The 19,127-nt window shown below is 40.8% G+C and overlaps 2 protein-coding genes across 3 annotated transcripts in view; one reads left to right on the top strand and one right to left on the bottom strand.

Moving 5' to 3' along the window:
- LOC147171923 (uncharacterized) overlaps nt 1-11,488 on the top strand; it is a 30,731-nt gene extending 19,243 nt beyond the window's left edge. Inside the window, exons 8-12 of the mRNA XM_086078806.1 lie at nt 5,994-6,129; nt 7,911-7,993; nt 8,097-8,193; nt 8,296-8,471; nt 8,567-11,488. Of these exons, the coding sequence (XP_085934932.1) occupies nt 5,994-6,129; nt 7,911-7,993; nt 8,097-8,193; nt 8,296-8,463 (484 nt within the window). The 3' untranslated portion in view covers nt 8,464-8,471; nt 8,567-11,488. The remainder of the gene's footprint in view (nt 1-5,993; nt 6,130-7,910; nt 7,994-8,096; nt 8,194-8,295; nt 8,472-8,566) is intronic.
- The window catches only part of zfpm2a (zinc finger protein, FOG family member 2a), a 138,580-nt gene continuing 130,140 nt past the window's right edge, over nt 10,688-19,127 (bottom strand). For both annotated transcript variants that reach the window (XM_086078803.1, XM_086078805.1), the window contains exons 6-8: nt 15,349-15,555; nt 14,554-14,781; nt 10,688-14,254 (exon numbers count right to left, since the gene is read on the bottom strand). In XM_086078803.1, coding sequence (XP_085934929.1) covers nt 11,721-14,254; nt 14,554-14,781; nt 15,349-15,555 — 2,969 coding nt within the window. In that variant the 3' untranslated portion in view covers nt 10,688-11,720. The remainder of the gene's footprint in view (nt 14,255-14,553; nt 14,782-15,348; nt 15,556-19,127) is intronic.

The following is a 19,127-nucleotide window of genomic DNA, read 5'->3' as shown; positions in this document are numbered from 1 at the left end:
GTTTGGCTCTACATGGCTCCCCCACTTCGTCTCCTCACGTTATCTGTTTAATTCATCCCACCAATCTTGGCTGTCTTTACCCACTAAATTTCCCTTTGACACGCATGCCTTGCTTCGCATAATCCTCACTCCAGGGCAGAATTAAAAATGGGAGGGGGGGACTGGAAGAAATTGGACAGGTGGCTGGAGAATCCTTGAAATAAGGTTCAATGCCAGACCCTGGAATGATTGGAGCAGATTTGAACTGGGGGCTGATAGAAGTTTTTCTTCCTTGTTATTTTTGGAATCAAGGGATGAGAAAAGGGTGACAGGTGGAAAATGCTCAGCCACTTTAAACTCCCTTTAGAGTCAGGTCTAAATTGTACTGCCAGAATGACTTCAGGGAAAAACTGTGGCAAGGAAGATGAAAATGTCAAAAGTGTCATTTTTCTGGGGTCTGATTTAAAAAGTTTTTCGACAGTCAAAGACTGGAAATGACAAAAGTCAACTTGTTTAATTTCCTGCTTGTAGTATTAATGAAATGATTGGGAGAGTTTGCTGTACCATGAATAGAACTGCTAAGCTGCCTTTGGAAAAAGGTATTGGCAGCCACTGAACGTCAGTTCTCTATCAGTCCTATTTGATCCATCTGCACGCTCTTAAAAATGAGTACATTATTATTTTACACGTGTAATGTGTGTGCCTCTGATAAGGACATGCAGTGGATGAATGTTAAAATCTATGCACCTGTAGAATGTTGTTTACTGTGGTGTCTTCCTTTATTGTGAATACAGATAATATAACTAAGCCTTCTTTCATTCAAAAACAATCCATTCTGATAAGCTGGTTTACCTCTGATAGTTTTGTTTTTGTTCATTTTTATTTTTTACTAGAAGCAAACTTAAAATTTTAGGGTTGCTGGAAGAAATTGACTTGCAAATTAAATATTACAATTTCTCTCCATTCTCACTGTATTACTGATAAATGCTTGTAGAAACTACAGTGTTATACAGCTTAAATAGTAAATGCAAAGTTTATGTTTAGAAATCAAAGATCATCGAATATGAAAAGGACCATCCGGGTTATCGCAAAGTTCAAAAGTCAGTATCTGTAATGATGTGGGCGTTTGTTCGTGTGGATCTCAAGGCACCATTAATGCTGAAAAGTCTTTCAAACAACATCTTTTTCAGTGACGTCCCTACTTATTTCAGCAAAACAATGCCAAGCCACATTCTGTAATGTGACAAGAACGTAGCGTCGTAGTATTAGAGTATTAGACGGTCCTGCCAACAGTCCAGACCTGTCTCCCATTCAAAATGTGTGGCACATTATCAAGCACTCTTGGTTGATGTACAACCAAAAGCAAGAATTGGAAAGAATTCCACCTACAAGCTTCAACAATTGTGTCCTCAGTTCCCAGTTTATTGAGAGTTGTTAAAAAGAAAGGTGATGTAAACAGTGGCACAAATGCCCCCTTATTCAGTTTATTAATTTTAACAGTATCGCGTCTTTGTAGTGTGTTCTTTCAATTGAATATAGGTTGAAAAGGTTTTGCAAATCACTTTATTTGTAAAGAAAAATTTTTATGGCGGTTGTGGTGGACCCAAGCGCAGGGAAGCAGGGCGAGGAAGCACATGGTGCTCAAAATAATTTAATTTAACAAAAACAAAAAGGCAAACAAGGTACTCAAATCCCCCAAAACACAAAATCAACAAAGTCCAAGAACATCACACAGTAACAGTCACAGTAACAAACTACTGAACGGGGAACACGACGTGGCAAGGACATGGACATGATATATCGACAATTAATCGACAAGGACTGTAAGAAAGCAGGGATCTGAGGCCCCGTCCACACGAAAGCCCGTTTCAATGTATCCACACAAGTTTCTTACCGTTTGGGCCGTTTGTCCGCATGGCGGCGCCATTTCGGAGCTTGAAACCGATCACTTTCGAAACCGGGCTCCAGAGTGGAAAGATTCCAAAACGCGCCCCGTACGTTCCAATGTGGACACTATATGCGGGATACTCCTCCAGTTTGATGACATATGCTCCAATTCTCGCGTGACTGCACAGTCTGTCAACAATGGCGGATAGCCGTGTTGTAGTCGTTTTGCGCAACCTCCTTAGCTTTTACAGCAAAATATTTTGCGTGATGTTGTTGTACTGGAATCACCCGCCATTGTCACTTCTCCTGTGTTTGTCTCACTGATCTGTATATACTACTGGATAGCCAATAGCCCATACACGCCCGTGCAAGCCGTTGAAGCGACAATTCGCGCGCAGACTACTACAATACATATACATACAGATCTCTCTCTCTCTCTCTCTCTCTCTCTCTCTCTCTCTCTCTCTCTCTCTCTCTCTCTCTCTCTCTCTCTCTCTCTCTCTCTCTCTCTCTCTCTCTCTCATATATATATATATATATATATATAAACATTTCTCGGGAGGAGTAATATGGCGGCCTCGCAGCTTCAAAAGTCTTGGCCTATTGGCTATTCAGATAAGTGGTTTGTCTTCTTCGCTGATTCTTCTTCTAAATCTACGCTTTCTGTTAACTCCCTGTGGCTGCCCTACAGCGCCACTCCAGACTTGGCATATACATTACAGCCATTAAACATTTTCAGCTTCTTCTTTTGGACACACTCATGTCTTAAAACGTTACGCATGACAAGCACAGGTGGACACAATAAAACGTGACAAGTCAGACAATGACACCAGGGACACAAGAAAAACATGACAACTAAAATCTAATGAAAACCAAAAGCAACAAACGCAAAACATGACACTATTCTGTTTTTTGTTTTTTGGTTTGTACAAGGACCTGGTACTGTATTTGGAGTTTTAAATGTTATCTTCCATGATGCTTATGCTTATCATCATGGTAAAGTAACAGAAGAGGGGTCACCTCTCTAAAGAAGTGATTACTTGTCCCATGGAGACAGAGACACTCTGAAGCCATTTACAGATGTATCGCATATATCACTCATGGATCTCTTTTGAAGAAATACTGGTTTCAGGCTCACAAAATGCATTTTCTGTGCGGAAAACAGCAATGAGACCATTAAAAAAAACATTGATGATTCTAGTTTTGTGCATATATGTTCCCATGTAAGCACATGTAAAACATGCATACTTCATAAGGCTAAGGTCTGAGTTGACAGTTTTTTGCTATGAAATTCTTGTTGCATTATACCACTCTTAAAAGTTTTTTTTTTTTTTTTAAAGATTGCTGTTTAAACAGAAATGCTGGAAAGTCCTTGAATTTGTTGATGGATTTTTCAGGACAACTTTCTTTAATCTATTCCATTCTTGTCATTAAACATATCCGCTACACTCCACACTTACATGTCCAATCATATTTACCTTGCAACTACTCGTGCACATGCAGCAAAGTGCTATTTAGTGAGGACAATTGCTTCCACCTTCATAAATCAGGCACAGAATTGTTAAAAACTTGGATGTGAAGTGTGGAAATTCTGGCCCAGTTGAGGAATAAGACCGGGCCGACTGTCCCCTGGTGCTTGGTGGATGATCTACGGTGTGTTGGCAGCATTTAGGGGCAGGCTGTGCTGCTTGGCACGGCGTTGGCGACAGAGAGCGCATGGCACTATTGACTGGGCTCCACCGGCTGAGACCGGCCAATTCAGAGCATCAGTGAGCTAAGACCGATTAGGTCTCCTGAGTTACAAAATTGCAGCGCTCTTCTTCTTTCATCACCCTTAAAAAGAGGATTTTTCATTCCCCAGGCAAATGCTTTTTTTTTCCAATTGAAAAAGTTTTGCATCTCAAACTGAAAAACTCTTGTATGTACCGTGTGAATACGGCCTTCCCATCAAAGAGACACTACCATGTCTCATGTAATATTGTGCTAATCAATTAGATCAAGCTCATAAATGCAATGTTTCCAAAGTCTAATTAATTTTAGCACTGAGAGACAAACAACACATCATTCATCAGTTTTTTTTATATTTTTTTGGGCGCAGCAACTAACAATTTTGTTACTAGTTGATTATCCTGTTGATTGTTATTTCGATTAAACACAATAAACTAAATCACCAATACCCATGCATGCTTCAACCTGATCATTGATTTTAACTGGCTGATAATGATAAAACCGGTTTCAGTAATTGCACTGAAAAATAACAAAAAAACAAGACAAAACAAAAACAGAAGAGTAATTTATGGGAAGTATGAGTATGGATGGTTTAAATAAAATATGAATTCTCATTGGACATTCCACTGACTATGTGGATTTGATTGTAATCCTGTCCTGAAGCAATTCTGAGGAATAAATTGATTTTACTTTTAATTTGGTTTGAACTAGAAACAGACAACAAACAAGCAGAGATAGCTTTATCAGCCCATTAAAAAATATTTAGAATGTAAAAAATCTTGATAAAATTTTCCATATTAATGAAATGATGTGGACATTTAATATCATGATTATGAGGACCAAAATAACTTAAAAAATAAGGAAAAAAATCACACACCCGAATACTATTTTGAACACAAAATATAAACAGCATTCCAATATATTTTGGTTATTTGGTGATTATACTTTACAAAGTGAATTTTCAAACATGCAAGAAATGAGCTTAAGGTGACTGCAGCGCTCTACAGTATTTAATATTGGTGTGACTAATGAAAACATTAATTTAATTAATTTGTGGTTTGGCAATTAATCTCCTTTTTAATAAAATGTAAATATTTGATATGTAACAATGTTTTTGAAATTAGATTTTTAGTTAATGATTAGACATATGTGACGTTCAATCAAATGTGCACGCACGCACGCACGCACACACACACACACACACACACACACACACACACACACACACACAAACCAAATACGGTCGTGCCATTTTTACCAAAGTTCAATACTAGATATATGATTTCCAGCGGTATTTTGAGCTGACAGTTTTCACAAGGTTCAAACTCCTAAATTTAAGTTGGCTGTTTTCAAGCTTTAAATAAGTTTTTTTGGTCAACTCAAGCTCTCGATCCTGCTTGAGGCCGAGCTCTGCTACATAAGGGCTGAAGTCTGGGATACCTGGTTGGTTTGGGATCATTTTGTGCGTGGAGTGAAAATGATGGCAAGCGGGTTCTGCTTGTGGTTTTCTCTGTGGATCCAAATACTGCACAATGCAAAACTACATTTGAGATAAGGGGAAAATCATACCAGCCAATGGCGACTTTGCACAATCTCACAGTCTGACTACACACCAGAAAAAGTTTCTAGATTTGTCATTAGATGGCATTTTAAAATATTTTTTTTAGGGGTCTGAATACTCAAATGGCTAATTTGCCAACAATGTCAAGGGGCTGCACACACACACATTGTCCTTTATTATACTCATTATAATTCCTCCAAGAGGAATTTAATTGACACTCTACTGTATATTTTATGAAAGCCTACGACACGGGGAACCAGACTGCACACTTCAGGCAAACAACGACAGATTCGGAGTGAAAGAGGGTCTCAAACAGTGCTGCAGCACTTGAACTGGCAGTTGGGGGTGATGCCTTGCTCAAGGGCACGTCCACAATAGCAAGCAAGGAGACTCTCGCTAACAATGAGTTGTTTTTACTTTTTTGGCCGCAGCAGAACTCATCACTGCATCCATCCATCCATCCATTTAGCCAACTACCCACCCACCATACCACTTTTGCTGTTCCAATTCCAAGGCTCTAGTCTTTACAAATCCAATTTATTATTAGAATTGAGCTCCTGCCACCCTCATAATGCTAAATGTGGTTATAACTATAATTACCAATTGAAACCTTTTTATTTTATTTTATTTTTTTATCTCTAAATCGTAAACTGTTTTGTCCATGTCTCTCATGTAATAAAAAATACAATAAAAAAGGTTATGGATTTTAGTTACTTTATTTGCTTAAGTACTGATGAAAAAAATGTGTTGTGTAATACTAGTTGTCCAAATCCTGACATTTGAAGATTTTTTATGAGCTTCATGCAAATATTTCAAGATTTTCTCCTTTTTTGTTCAGGTATGGTAAGCTGCTGCCGTCCCTTCAAGCCAAGCAGTTTTCAGCAGCTTCCGGGCTGAGCCGCTTGCTGATTATCCTGGGAGCCATTGAACCAACTATCAAAGAAAATGTCTCTGAGGAGATCATCCAGAGGCAGGTCAGGCTAATGCACACTCTTCAATACACGCTACAACACAAGCCACATAAGAACATTCCCCACAGGACACCATATTGATTATTCAAACTCAGGAAGAAAAGGCTGAAAATTAGATTACGAGGTGTTTTGGGAGTGAATGTGAAACTGAATGCTGCATATGTAGGAATTAATTTGATACACAACCGTGTCTTTGTCACCTGCGCCTCAATTGTTTTTGAGGTCTTTTTAGCCCTATTTTAGATCATTGAGGGCAGGCAGGTATCCAGTACTCCCATTCTGCCACAGGGTGGGGCTATTGCAAGACTGATCACTGCTTCTCCTCGGCATCACTGAGGCAAGGGCCTTTTGTTTTCACGCGCTCAGAAAATGTGAATTTGGAACCAAGACAATACCAGATGTCATTTTTTAAATGCACAAGAATTGAACGTGTTCCTGGAGACGCCACAAATGCAATGTCTTCTGATATATTCTTATGTTTTATAGTCAGTCCGTGACATGCTGTACAGTTTGTAAGGCAGTGACAGTTAATAAACCGTCTTTGCTGGGTATGGCAGATTAGGTTTTATGCATGGGAAGGTTTATATTTTCAACTTGTTTGTAGTCAGATTTGCTGCGTTTGGGAAACAAAAGCAGTGACATTTTGGCATTAATGAGATCCTAAAGGCAATGCTTTTTGGTGTTGAACAGTAACAATCTTGAGACCCTATTAGTATTTACTGTTTGTTGTGCAGAGCAGGGTTATACTCTCACCGGCTGCAACATTATTTACACCTGACATGTAATAGAATCTACAAGACACCACAAAAGCTCCAATTCTTAACATTTTTAAATGAACGCCTCTATGTGTCAGACATTATCATCTGTTCAAAGGAGGCTTTTCAATCTCTTCCATTTAATCATATTCGATAGTTACAGTTCAATTAAATTCAAATTCAAATTCAAATTGTTTTATTTCATTCTTTAGAAAAAAAATGAAAGGGGACAGAAAGAAGTCAAACTTGTAATATCTAGCCCTAATCAACACAAAATAAATGACAGCAAACAGTCAAGACGCTTTCAAAGTACAATTAAACGAAATCATTTAATAGCATGAACTTGTGCTAAATATATTTTTCTAGTAATTGTGCTTTAACTGTCTTTCAGTTAAAGCACAATTAAACAGCTTTAACACTTCATTGCAATAGGTCAGGTATGGAACAATCAATTAATTATATAACAATAACAAAGCATTCTTGCGCAATGATTCTTACCCGTTTTAATTTATTACTCCTGATCCACGCACAATTTTCGATTAGATTCAGTGAAAATAACTTCAGTGTGACATTTGTCACATGATCAACATTTGCATCCAATGTCTTTATGATGCAATGCCGTCGGCTCGTGGGTGAAACTGAGCGGTTCGCTTCGTCTCCTTGTTCCCCGCTGCCAGCCTCCCACCTACAATTTGATGGCAGTTGCGATGTGGGACCTATTTCAGCTTTTCAAGTATTACAGTTGTTGCCAAGGAGATAAGGACATCATTGTGCTTGAATTTTCCAAGGACGAAGAAAAGGTTTTGTAGACAAGCCGGCGAAGGTTATAATGTGCACATAAGCTCGCCAAACTCAGTAGAGCATGCAGTTCATATCTCAAGGGCATGTTCTGTAACCACTGTTAAACTGAACCTGACCATTGTTGGCTGCTACATTATTATCACTGATCTGATTGCATTGCATTTTGCATGTTCTGCCATTTTAAGTCGCTGTATGTTTACAATGTTGTTGTTTTTCTGTCTTCACTAGAAATACCTTTTAAGTAATCCTGCGCATCAGAGTAGTGCTGTGGATGAACATTACTTTCTGAATGAAAGTGCTGCTCAAGTAAGGTAATATTTGTGAGAAAGACATTTCCTATTTTGTCAAGGTGAGATGAGTTAAAAAAAATTAACATAAATGCTTTTTTTTATTTTTATGTATTTGTTTTTAAAGGGACATTACACGATATAAACCCCTCTCAAGCAGGACCTTAGTCAGCGTGATCACTGGGGATTCCTTTGACCACCAAATCCCAAATCACCTCAATCAAGTGAGTCTGTTGACTGGGAAATTCTATTGACTATTGTATGCTGAGATTAATGTTGGGACAATAATGTAAACACTCTCATAATTGATCTTTTTCCTGTACCAGATGGTATCTGAGCTTCAAAGGAAGTTTCTGGAGGAGTCCTACCCATCAGCCGATCACATTCACATAAAAGGAGGAGACCGTCGAATGATCTACAAGAAGCCATCTGCCATCAGCCAGTACCTCAGGAAGCTAGTCAGCCAGCGACAAGCCAAACAGCACAGCCAGTGACCCATGATGTAAATATAAAATGTATTTAGGCACAACCATATCGAAAATGTTGGATAATTACCCTGGAAAACATTCAAGATATCCTTTCTACTTTCCCCTCCAGCATAATGTCGAGATTATCTACAAGATCAGCGAGGTTCGTCATGTAGTCAATTTGACGTTTTTTTCCCGTTCTTCCCTCCAACTATTTTTGCTGTGTTCCAACCTTCAATTGAGGATAACTGGAGGGTATTCATTCAGCTTGATAAAACATGTGCCGTCTTGGACTCAGAAAATGTTATCTAGGTTGTTATTCCAACCTTTTTACCTGATTGGCCAGTACCAAAAAACGAGTATTTGCTTCTTATCATTGGAATGATCACACACTTTACTGCTCAATCGGATATTTTAGGAGCATACAGTTGTCTTAAGATGTTCACATGTAATGACCATCGGGTAAAGTATATACAGTAGGTATGAAGTCTTTGTTCAAATGCCAGGTTATGTTATTTAGAAAATGACAAATCTCAAAGTCATCAATCTGAAAGACAAAAAAAAAGAAAAAATCACCATTAAAATGTGATCTTTAACCTGTACTGCAATCATTTTTGTTGCACAAGTGTGCACACCCTCTGGGGATGTGTCTGTGTTTAGAAATAACTAGTGTTGTCAAAGTTAAAGCGTTAACTGATTAAATAATCACAAAAAATGATCGCATTAATCATGAATTAACTCAGATTAATCGCACAATTAATTTTGACCATAGATGATCCTTTAGCGTGACAGCGGATGGCTACGTTTAAGGTAGCACAGGTTGTGTTTGAGCAATAAACATGCATTAAAGTAAAGCATTTAATAAATGTTTGCGTATTACATTTAGAATATTTGTTCATGTCAAAATATTGGTGTCATTTTTTTGTCCACTTTAAATTATGCAAGTAATTTACAGATGAGAAAAAAAGGAGGATGAGCGCGTGCTGTGGATAATTTTTTTTTGAAGACATCTTCATAACATTAAATGTCAAAAGAATTAACACATAACCGGTGCGCTTCAAATTTGGCGGGAATTTTTTTTGATAAAAATCCTTTTTATTTAAGTGATTAATCGTGATTAATCAAAATTCTGAGATGTGATTAATCTGATAAAAAAACATTTTTAAATCATTTGACAGCTCTACAAATAACCAAATACATTCAAACGCTTGTTAAATGGTAGTCAGCACACACCTGCCACCCTTTCTAAAGTGCAGCTGATTAAACTCAAATAAAGTTCAGATTTTCTAGTAGGCTTTTTTTCTGACGTGATTGCAGTCATTTTCCAAAGGTATCAATCAGCAGAAGTTAAATATACACAGTGAAAAACACAGTGAAGACAGTCATCATCAAGAAGATAAAATATTCTACAATGGTGGCATTAACTGGACATCACTCCAAAATTCAAAATTAATGTTTTGGAAATTTCTGGCAAGTACTGGCTGTTTTGTACTTATGACAACAATCACCTATCTTCTTTAGATGCCTGAGCTGAGGGGTAGAGTAAAAAGATGGGAAACCCTATCATGAAAAGGAAAAAGGAAATCTCCCAAACGCATGTGGGAAAATGTTGGCAGCATTATGCTTTGGGGCTGTTTTCTTCTGTTATAAAAAGAGCAAGTCTAAATATTAGCCAGTAAACTTTCAATGTAACGTAACGGTTCCTACTAGAACCCCGGCACTTAATTTGGGGTTATTCAGAGACACTCTAGGTGGCAGGTGTGTGCTGACTCCCATTTAACATGAGTTTCCCTCTATTTGGTTGATTCTGAACACAACCTCATCCCAGTTATGAGAGAGTGTGCACACTTGTGCAATCACATCTCAGTTGTTGATTTTTGTGCCTGTAAAAAGAATAAAAACATATTTTGAGTTGTAAAGGTCACATAAATGGTGGAAACAATATTTTATCTTTGTCTAATTTGATTATGCCAGAGAAACGTAGCATTCGAACAGTGGTGTGCAGACCTTTTATAACCACTGCACACTGAATTCCTCTTATCATTTGCATTCATTTCTGCCATCTGTCATTTCCCTAGAATTGAGTCAGATAGCAGCCAGACATAAACTTCTGTAATGGAGAATGGAATTGAACAGACTCAAGAATAAATATTTTGAATTGCAATTCTTTTGTTTACAATGTAACCTGTCGAATCAGTTATTACTAACAAAAGCTGAATGGTATACGTCCATGTAAAATAAAAAGCCGACATTGGTAGTTTATCCTGAGGATTTAAGTTTAATTATGACACCACATCAAAATAAAAATTTCCAACAGATTTGGAATTTAATTCCATCCATATACATGCATAGCAACAACATTTTAAGAAACATGTTCTCCCATTATCAGGACACTGGAATGATAATCAGTATTCCCACCCATCTTGTTTGTTAGCAATAAACATAATTCTTTCCCCTCCCCCCCCAGTGGGGTTACAAATAATTATATGCACAGTCCCCATTTCATAATACTGCTTTCAGTAATGTTCCCTCATTTACAAAGTATTGCATTGAGAGCAAATTTTCAAAAAGGGACACCAAAGTGTATCATTAAACAGAAATACGAGTACTATACAAGAATGCTGCCATCTTTATGAAAACATCCACATCTGGTTCCAAGAAAAAAGACAGACAAACAGCCACATAGGAATGCAAAGCCATGTGTATATGCCAAAATGTGAAATGCAGGGTTGTGCCTTTCGGTCACCACCAAGTGGTTAACAATTCATCAGTAGCAGTCTGCAATCTACATTTGGGGCATATACTGAATTTGCTACAGCAAATAAGAATACACAAGTGCCTCAGTAGCTATTTTTGTGTCTAAAATGCATCTCATTTTTGTATTGTCTATTGTTTCATTGAGCCTACATTACAATGTAAACAATATGTGTGCTACACAAGAATGACTATACAATAACATTACAAACAACTCTGATATAAATTTCATTTGAATTTAAATTAAAATCACTACTCATCAATACTGATTGTGAAATAAATTAATGTGAAAGTGGCATCAATATTATTCTTGATTCATTTTCTTCTCTTTTTCTTTTCCAACCAATGGTTTTTGCATGTTTAAGTCATAAAAGGACTGGAGGAGCCTCTCTTGATTGTCCACAAGCAGTTTTTAGCACTGCGTGATGCACTATTCCAGACACAAACAGTGTACCAAAACAAATGAAGAAAAAAGGGCAAATATGATAGGGACAGGGAGGAACGAGGTTTGAGTGGAAGAATCTGTCTTCTCATTTAACATGCTCTGCGGCATGTGATGAACAGTAAAACTTCTTATGGGTGATAAAGTTTGACAGGTTGTTGAACTGGATATCGCAGAGGCGACAGTACTTGCTACTTCCGGAGCCATTCATCCCTTTATTGGCGGGGGGTGCCGCGTCCTCGTTTGGGGACTTGGAGGAAGGTGACATGTTCTCGTTGGAGTCCGCTGGGTTCTCCGCGGCCCACGTTGGTGAGGGATTAGCGGCTTGGCCATCTGGTTGGGGCTGGTTCTCCTGTTGCGGCGCCGTGCCCGAACGTTCTTCCGGCTTATGTCCCCCGTTGACAATGACCATGCCTCGGTTTTTGGGCAGCAGGGGGAGCGGCTCCTTGCCAGGATGAGGGCAGCCATTAGCAGAAGGCTGTTGAGTCCCTTCCCTCGTTGTTCCCGCCTCACCTCCGCTTCCTCCCCCATTAACACTCTGCTCCTGTTCGCTGGCCTCTCCCTGCACCACCGGTCCTCCGCTCACATAGTCGGTCGGCTTGATCCCAAAATACGGCGATATTTGCTCGGAACCTTTCATCTTCTTTATTGCTCCGGGATAAAGGCAATGGGGCAGATACATGTTCCTGTTCTCATCTTTTGATGGCATAAGCTGGGGTTCAGCAAAAGGCTTGAGACCCGGAACAGGCCCCAGGTGAGGTGGAAACAGGCCTCCGTTCTGCACCATCACCTTACCGTTGCCGTTTTTTTCACATTTGTTGGGGCTTTTGTCGTAGGTCTCGCCTGTGTTGTTATTGCCTTCGTTCTTCACATCTGCGAACATGGTCGTGTCCAGGCTGCCCGTCTCGTTATTTTGCTGCTGTTGATGTGGCTGTTGTGACTTTTGAGCGGTCGCGGCGGCAGTAGCTGGGCAAAAGTTCTGTTTGTGTGCCAAGTAGTTCTCCACTTTATTAAAACTTATTTTGCACACTGCACATTCGTGGTAGTCCAACAGTCTTTTTGGAGAGCTACACGTCTTATCAGAGAGTAGCGAACACTTTTTACTGAGATCAATCGGGGCATCCAACTCTTGCGCCTCCGCTGTATTGCATTTGGGAGTCAAAATAGGTTTCGTGACAGTCAGAGAGGCCTCCAGGTGTTTAGGGACCATACCTGGAAATATGTCGCAGCGAGGGTGGAAACGGTCACCGAGGCCGTCCACAGCTTCTTGGGACGTACAAGGATTCATAGTATGGACCCCAAGGAAGCCCGGCTGCCCCATTGCGGGCCTTTGGTGGTCCGGGTCCGGGAGACACAGCTCGTACATCTTTCTTCGCTTTCGAGTTCTCATGGTCCTTTGCATGGAGGGCACCTTGTTGGTGGACATGCGCTTCATGGGTGGGTCATGACGAGTGGCGCAGTAGTACTGCTTGTGTACCATGAAGGTCTCATGGCGGCTGAAGGTGATATTACAGGCTTCACAGGTTGTCTTGTTCGGGTCGTTGTCGCTCTCCACTAGACCAGTACTGGGGCTTTTCCCCTCCATCTGTTTGCCGTTTAGCCTGTCCTCAACCCCCGTCGGTGTAGAGACCTTCTTCACCTGCCCCGATAGATCCTTCTCAGGCCCTTTGGCCCCAGCATTGATCATGTCCAACACGCTGGAGTTCAGGCAGGCTGACTGCATGAGGTGACTGTCGCCTTCAGCCGGGTGGCAGCCGGTCAACATGCTCACCGAAGTGTGGCCACTGTTAGGACTCACTGACTCAGGGACCTTGTCGGAAAGGGCGGAGAAGTCCGGTGACTTTGCCATGTGTTGCCAGCGGCTGTTACAGTAGTGCTTTTTGTGGACCAAATAGTTGTCCAGGTTGCTGAAGGTGATATTGCATTCAAAACAGGTGGCTCCTTTGGGCATGAGAGGGCTGTAGATGACCGGGGGGTAGCTGTTCCCTCCGTGACGTAGTCTCCTGTGAACCAGCTCCGACATTTTAGCTAGAATCTCGGAAGCCTGGGGGACCACTGAAATGTCTTGGGAGAAAGCGAACTGAGACAAGAAGGGGCCCATGGGAAATGTAGGCATGTTATGCTGCACCGGGGAAGAGGCCAGGCGGGGGCTGGAGGGCTCCGATTTGATCCTAGTGTAAGAAAAACTGGCTTTGCTGCCTGGGTGGGCATCTCCCTTCTGAGCAGACAACATGGGCTTCTTCTCAGCCTTGTCAGCCTCTCCGTCTGTGCTGGTCTCCTTGTTGAGGGCCCCTTTGGGGCTTCCCAGCAGAGCATCCTTCCTGTTGGCCAGCTCGGCGCAGGCCTGCTGCTGCTGCTGGAGGCTTTCCTCGGACCCCCTGGGGGAATGCTCGGTGGCGTCGCCTTCCCTGTGAAGTTTGTTGCCATGTCCATGTAAGTCCTGATGCTGTAAGAGTTCCCTGTGGCTCTGAAAGCTGATATGGCAGTGATTGCATCTGAAGGCCGCCTGTGACAGGTGAGACATGATGTGATGCTGGAATGTAATAAGAGAATCTGCCGTGTAGTTACAGATTGTGCATTTCAAGCTGGTGCCAGGAGGGAGGCTCTCTTCCATTTTGACACCTGTTAAGGAGATAAAAGGGAGAACCTCAGAATCTCGCCTCCCAGTTCTCCTTTAGAGTTAACTGTACAAACCATCAAATACTCATGCAATATGCCAAGGATATCCCCATGCACTTGATTTTTATTTGCAGAGGGATATATTGTCAACTATGCTACCTGTCAAGAGAATAAGTATATTCTTAAATCCTGCCGCTTTGTAGCTTAACTTATACATGATTAAAACAAAGGTAGCCATCTCTTCAAGATCAAAATAAAAAGTTAATCAAAATCAATTGTCTTTCGATCTTGTTGTCACTCACCACTGTGTGAGGTGGTCAGGTGCATCTCCAGGGCCCTGGCCCCTGAAAAGGTCTTGCTGCATTGTGGGAAGGGACACATACTGGAGGCCTGGTGGACTCCAGTGTCGTTGTCTTCAACAACCGTCTCGGCTTCCCTTTGCCGCCCACTGCAGTAGTACATCAGATGGGCCTGTAGATTTCTCTCACTGCGAAACCAGATCCCACAGGCTTTGCAGGGGAAGATGTCCTCTGGAAAGACACAATCAGGAATATCGTGACCTACTCGGTCTCTTACTTAAATATGTACAGGGGTCAGTCCCATCCTATTCTTTCCATTTCTGTAGTAATGCTTTTCTAATTCTGTGTTCCAAAGCTTTTCCTCAAAATTCTTAGCTGCTGCACTGCTACCACTGGGTTTGTGCCCTTTCTCAAGGGCAAACAGGAACACTGGACCATCTGCTTACCTCCCCGTTGAGCTGAACCCAGATAGCCCTGGCTAAGTAAACAAACAGACTATTTGCATGAGGCCTGTATTTTGCAATTAACACGTTAGTCCGATCCTCTGAGTGTTTCTGTGAACCCAAAACTTGAAGGTCGTTGGTTCTTATCTCTAATGCAAAGACTCATCTGGGTTAATCTACGCCTTGTGGAGACGACGCTCCTTGTTAAGCAGGTGACTATGGGCAAGCTGTGTGTGTGTGTGTGTGTGTGTGTGTGTGTGTGTGTGTGTACAAGAGGAAGCACATTTTTGTGTCTAAACAAAAGCGCATCTCATTGTGGCGCAGTGTACATGAATGAAGGTGCACAGACACTTACTGTTGACAATTGCAGTGGGTAGGATGGAAGCCATTGCAGCCTGCTGCGGCAAGAGCTGGATGCTGTCCAGCAGCCTGGCTGGGTACATGCCTTCGCTCAAAGACATGTGGTTGACTGCCTGCAGACGGGAGTCAAAGTCAACTGCAAACGCCACCAGCTCTTCGCCCTCCATCATGTTCTTGGTGGTGGTGCACCACAGTTGGCCACCTGGACAAAACGGAGACAAGAAAAGGATGTTAAGTGCTTGCTGTGTGGGAAACTTGATTGCATACATGTAGAGTAATTGCACTGCATTGCATTGTAACATTTCAGCAAATCTGTGTTGGTTTCATAGTGTGTAGATGAAAAATGATGTTTAGCTCATTCACTGCCAGCCCAGTAAAAATTGATCTTTGACGTCTACACCGGATGTTGTCTCATCTCAGAAGCTCAGCTCTAGTGCTTATGTCAACCACAAATATTGGTTCACACAAAAATTGCTGCCTCTAAACAGTTTTTTAATTATAAAAAAAACAACAACATTTGTGGCATCCGGAACCAATGTTCGGCCACTTTCGTGTTTCCGCATGGACATTTGTAGATGCGGATGCAATCTTCCGGCAACAATTGTTCATGAAGATGAACCTACCAACGGTTTGTGGTCACTTTAGACTGAAAAGGGAGAAATATATGGTTTTATGTATTATTGCAAAGCGGAGCTGGCTTGGAGACTTATAAACAGGAATGTTACCCGCATGACGACGAGCTGGCGGCTGCTCGGTAGACTCGATGGAATTATTATTAGAGGATAATCAATTCTAAAAAGATTTGTTTGTCACAGCTTTAGTCAGCTCAGTGCCAGCACTCATTCTACGCATTCTACGCATGTCCCATCCCGGCGTCCTGTTTTTGTGTGTGTCCAGTCAGCAAACCAATTTAGGCCAGGTATATGTCAATCCCACAGCAGTCATAGCGATTCATATGATAAACCAAGTAAAAAGGAATTTAACTGTTAGATTCCTTCCTATTTACTTTCAGATGCACGTTTGCGTCATTCCTAGACTAGAACTACTTCCTGCTCCCGTGCCGAGGAAACATGGGAAATATAGTCAGACTGTTTGCGAGATGAGGGTTTTTGGTGGCGCCTTTCAAATGTTATGTGCTAGGACCAAGCAAAAAAAGTTGAATAATGATGAGTGCATTGACTTTGTAGTGCTGTTGATCTGTCAACAATGATAGCATTTAGCATTAGCTAAAGCAACAACACAACCTCAGATCAACAGATTGACTAGCAATTAAATTTGCTATAAATATTTCATGGTGAGAATCTATTGTATGTTTGATTTTCAGAGAAATTGTAGTGTTGTTTTTTTTAAATGATCACCCGAGTTTACGTAGAAGCTGAGAGTGGCAAAAGCTTAGCAAAATTAGCTACCCAGGCTGTTTTCATTTTGAACACTAAAATAGGTCTTCCATATTATTTGATTGTTATGTTTTGGTAGTAGGCATTCATTTTAAAATCTTCTGAACGTATTCATTAAGTCATAAAGGATGAGGGGGCTGGGGGTGAATGAGGGGAGGCAGAAGAAGAGAGCGAAGGCTTTAGCTAAGATAATATTTATCTCAGCACATGACAGGTTTTTCAGCTGCACTCCATTTTCCATTGAAGAGATTAAAGTTTTTAATATGACTATTTACAGAAATCTGGCTGGAGAGATAACAACAAACTATGATACGCTTCAGCTAAATGGCAGAATTAGGACATTGTTTCTGTGGAAAGCTGGACAATTAATTAAAGCACGCTGTTAGCTTTCAAAGATGTGCAAACATACCATCGCAGTGTCAGGCTGAGAGGGGACGTGATTTGAGCCCTAGCTGATGTGAAATAAAGAGAGTCCTGAGGAGAGGCGTGGAGGCGGGGGGGGATGTGGCGAGAAAGCCCTCACACATGTGTAACACTGATTACTCATGTTTACATAAACCCTATAAAACGCAGGGTTTAAAACCGCCCGTAAACAGCATGAAGGCGCTCTCAATGAACACAATTCACTTCATCCAGGTGGTGGAATCCGAGTTTACAGCATTGTGCCATATCAATAAATCATTATACCTTTCAAGAAAGTCTGGCCCCATTATTTTTTTGATGCTAACTTGAAGCTTTCGCATCCCTGTCTTGATTTAAACACTTCCTATCTGCAGCATTGGAAATTAGACCATCACAAATGTGTCAAAGAAGTGAAATGGTATTAAAATATGCCACCCATGTGTGCAGGCTTACTCCCTTTGAGTATGTGTGTGTGCACGTCAGCCGTTTAAATAGCAATGCCTATCTGTCGGCCAATCGACTGTGACGAGACACACACTTCAGGGCGCTCCACTTCATCGTTTTGATTCTGTCATACCGCACACTGCCTGGAGAGGCCCTTTGAATTTTTATCTCCTAATTAAAATAACAAAACTCCTCTCTACTGTCTGCCCAAGTTACAATCAAGGTAGATACAAACGGCGACTGACAATGAAGGGGAATATATCACAGCCATAGCCACAAAAGTTTCTCTCCTCTGTATGGACCGCTTTAGTTAACGACACGCTCGTAGCTTACAAAGAGAATTACGAACAAGGTCCCGCATGCTGAGATACAAATCAGTGTTTTTGGATCAATGGCTATCAAAGACACTGTAGACTCCTCAGCTAAAAGGAGGCAGATTATGCAGAGTGTGTGGAAATGTTTTACTGCTTTTGACAGCAGAATATGCAGTCAGATTGCATCCCTTCAGCCAAGGATGCCACAGATCCATCTGGTGTGTGCACAAATGCTGGAAATGAGTAGCAGAACTGGATGTACTACTTTTTCGGCGCTAAACAAAACATTGAAGAGGCATTCTGCTGGTTTTAGTCATTTGCAATATGCAATATGTTTTGGAAATGCTGGATTAGGGTTACATTTTTTACATACCTAGCTATAATCACCGCATTGACTATATTATGATCCAATAGGAAAGTGACAGTATCTAAAAACAAAAATCTTGCCTTTTCAAAATAATTGGTTTTTGATTGACGCACGCGCACCATGAACGTGCCTGACACAGATGCTGCAGTTACGCTTTGGGCCAGAGGTGGCAGTCGCGAGTAAAAAAAGTGACAAACTGCACAAAGATCCTTTAAACTGACCATTTTTAAAACAGTTACTTAAGGATCATTAATGTTCATAAATCGGACCTTGACACAGAGCAGAATTGGGAAGAAAGAATTTTTTATTCTAAAATTGAATTATCTTTATTTACCAGTGTTTTTAAGACAAATTTTATTATATTAGTGTCTACAGTATATACACCAATTTATTAGGTATATTCAATACCACTTTTATTCAGACCGATACCAGTATGAGTACTCAACTCTTGAGTAGTCACTGATACCGATAGCAAATATAAATTACAACTAGTTCTTTAAGAGAGTTATACATCCTAATATACCATTTTCCTTAAAATTGCATGCAATTAATGTCAACTTTATATTCTTCTAATTTGTAATTTGTTTCTAATAGTAAAGCGGGCACAAGAGGCCGGCCGATACTCGTATCGGCTGCTGTCGCGAGTACTGATGCCTTAAAATAAGGCCAGGTATGGGCCGATACTGATACCTGGTATCGGCACTTGGCCATCCCTACAATTTATGATTAGTAGTGACATCTGTTTTCTACATCCTTCCTTCTCACTCTGTCCAACTCCATCCTTTCTCCTTCTTCTTCTTCTTAAAAAAACCAAAAAAACAAAAACAAGCCTCACCATGTCAGTCATTTT

Source organism: Leptonotus elevatus, chromosome 6 (genome assembly GCF_054856555.1).
Source record: "Leptonotus elevatus isolate MCC_2025b chromosome 6, RoL_Lele_1.0, whole genome shotgun sequence".
In the NCBI taxonomy this organism is placed as follows: domain Eukaryota; kingdom Metazoa; phylum Chordata; class Actinopteri; order Syngnathiformes; family Syngnathidae; genus Leptonotus; species Leptonotus elevatus.
Note: the sequence above shows the minus strand (reverse complement) of the source record. Positions and strands in the feature narration are given on the sequence as shown.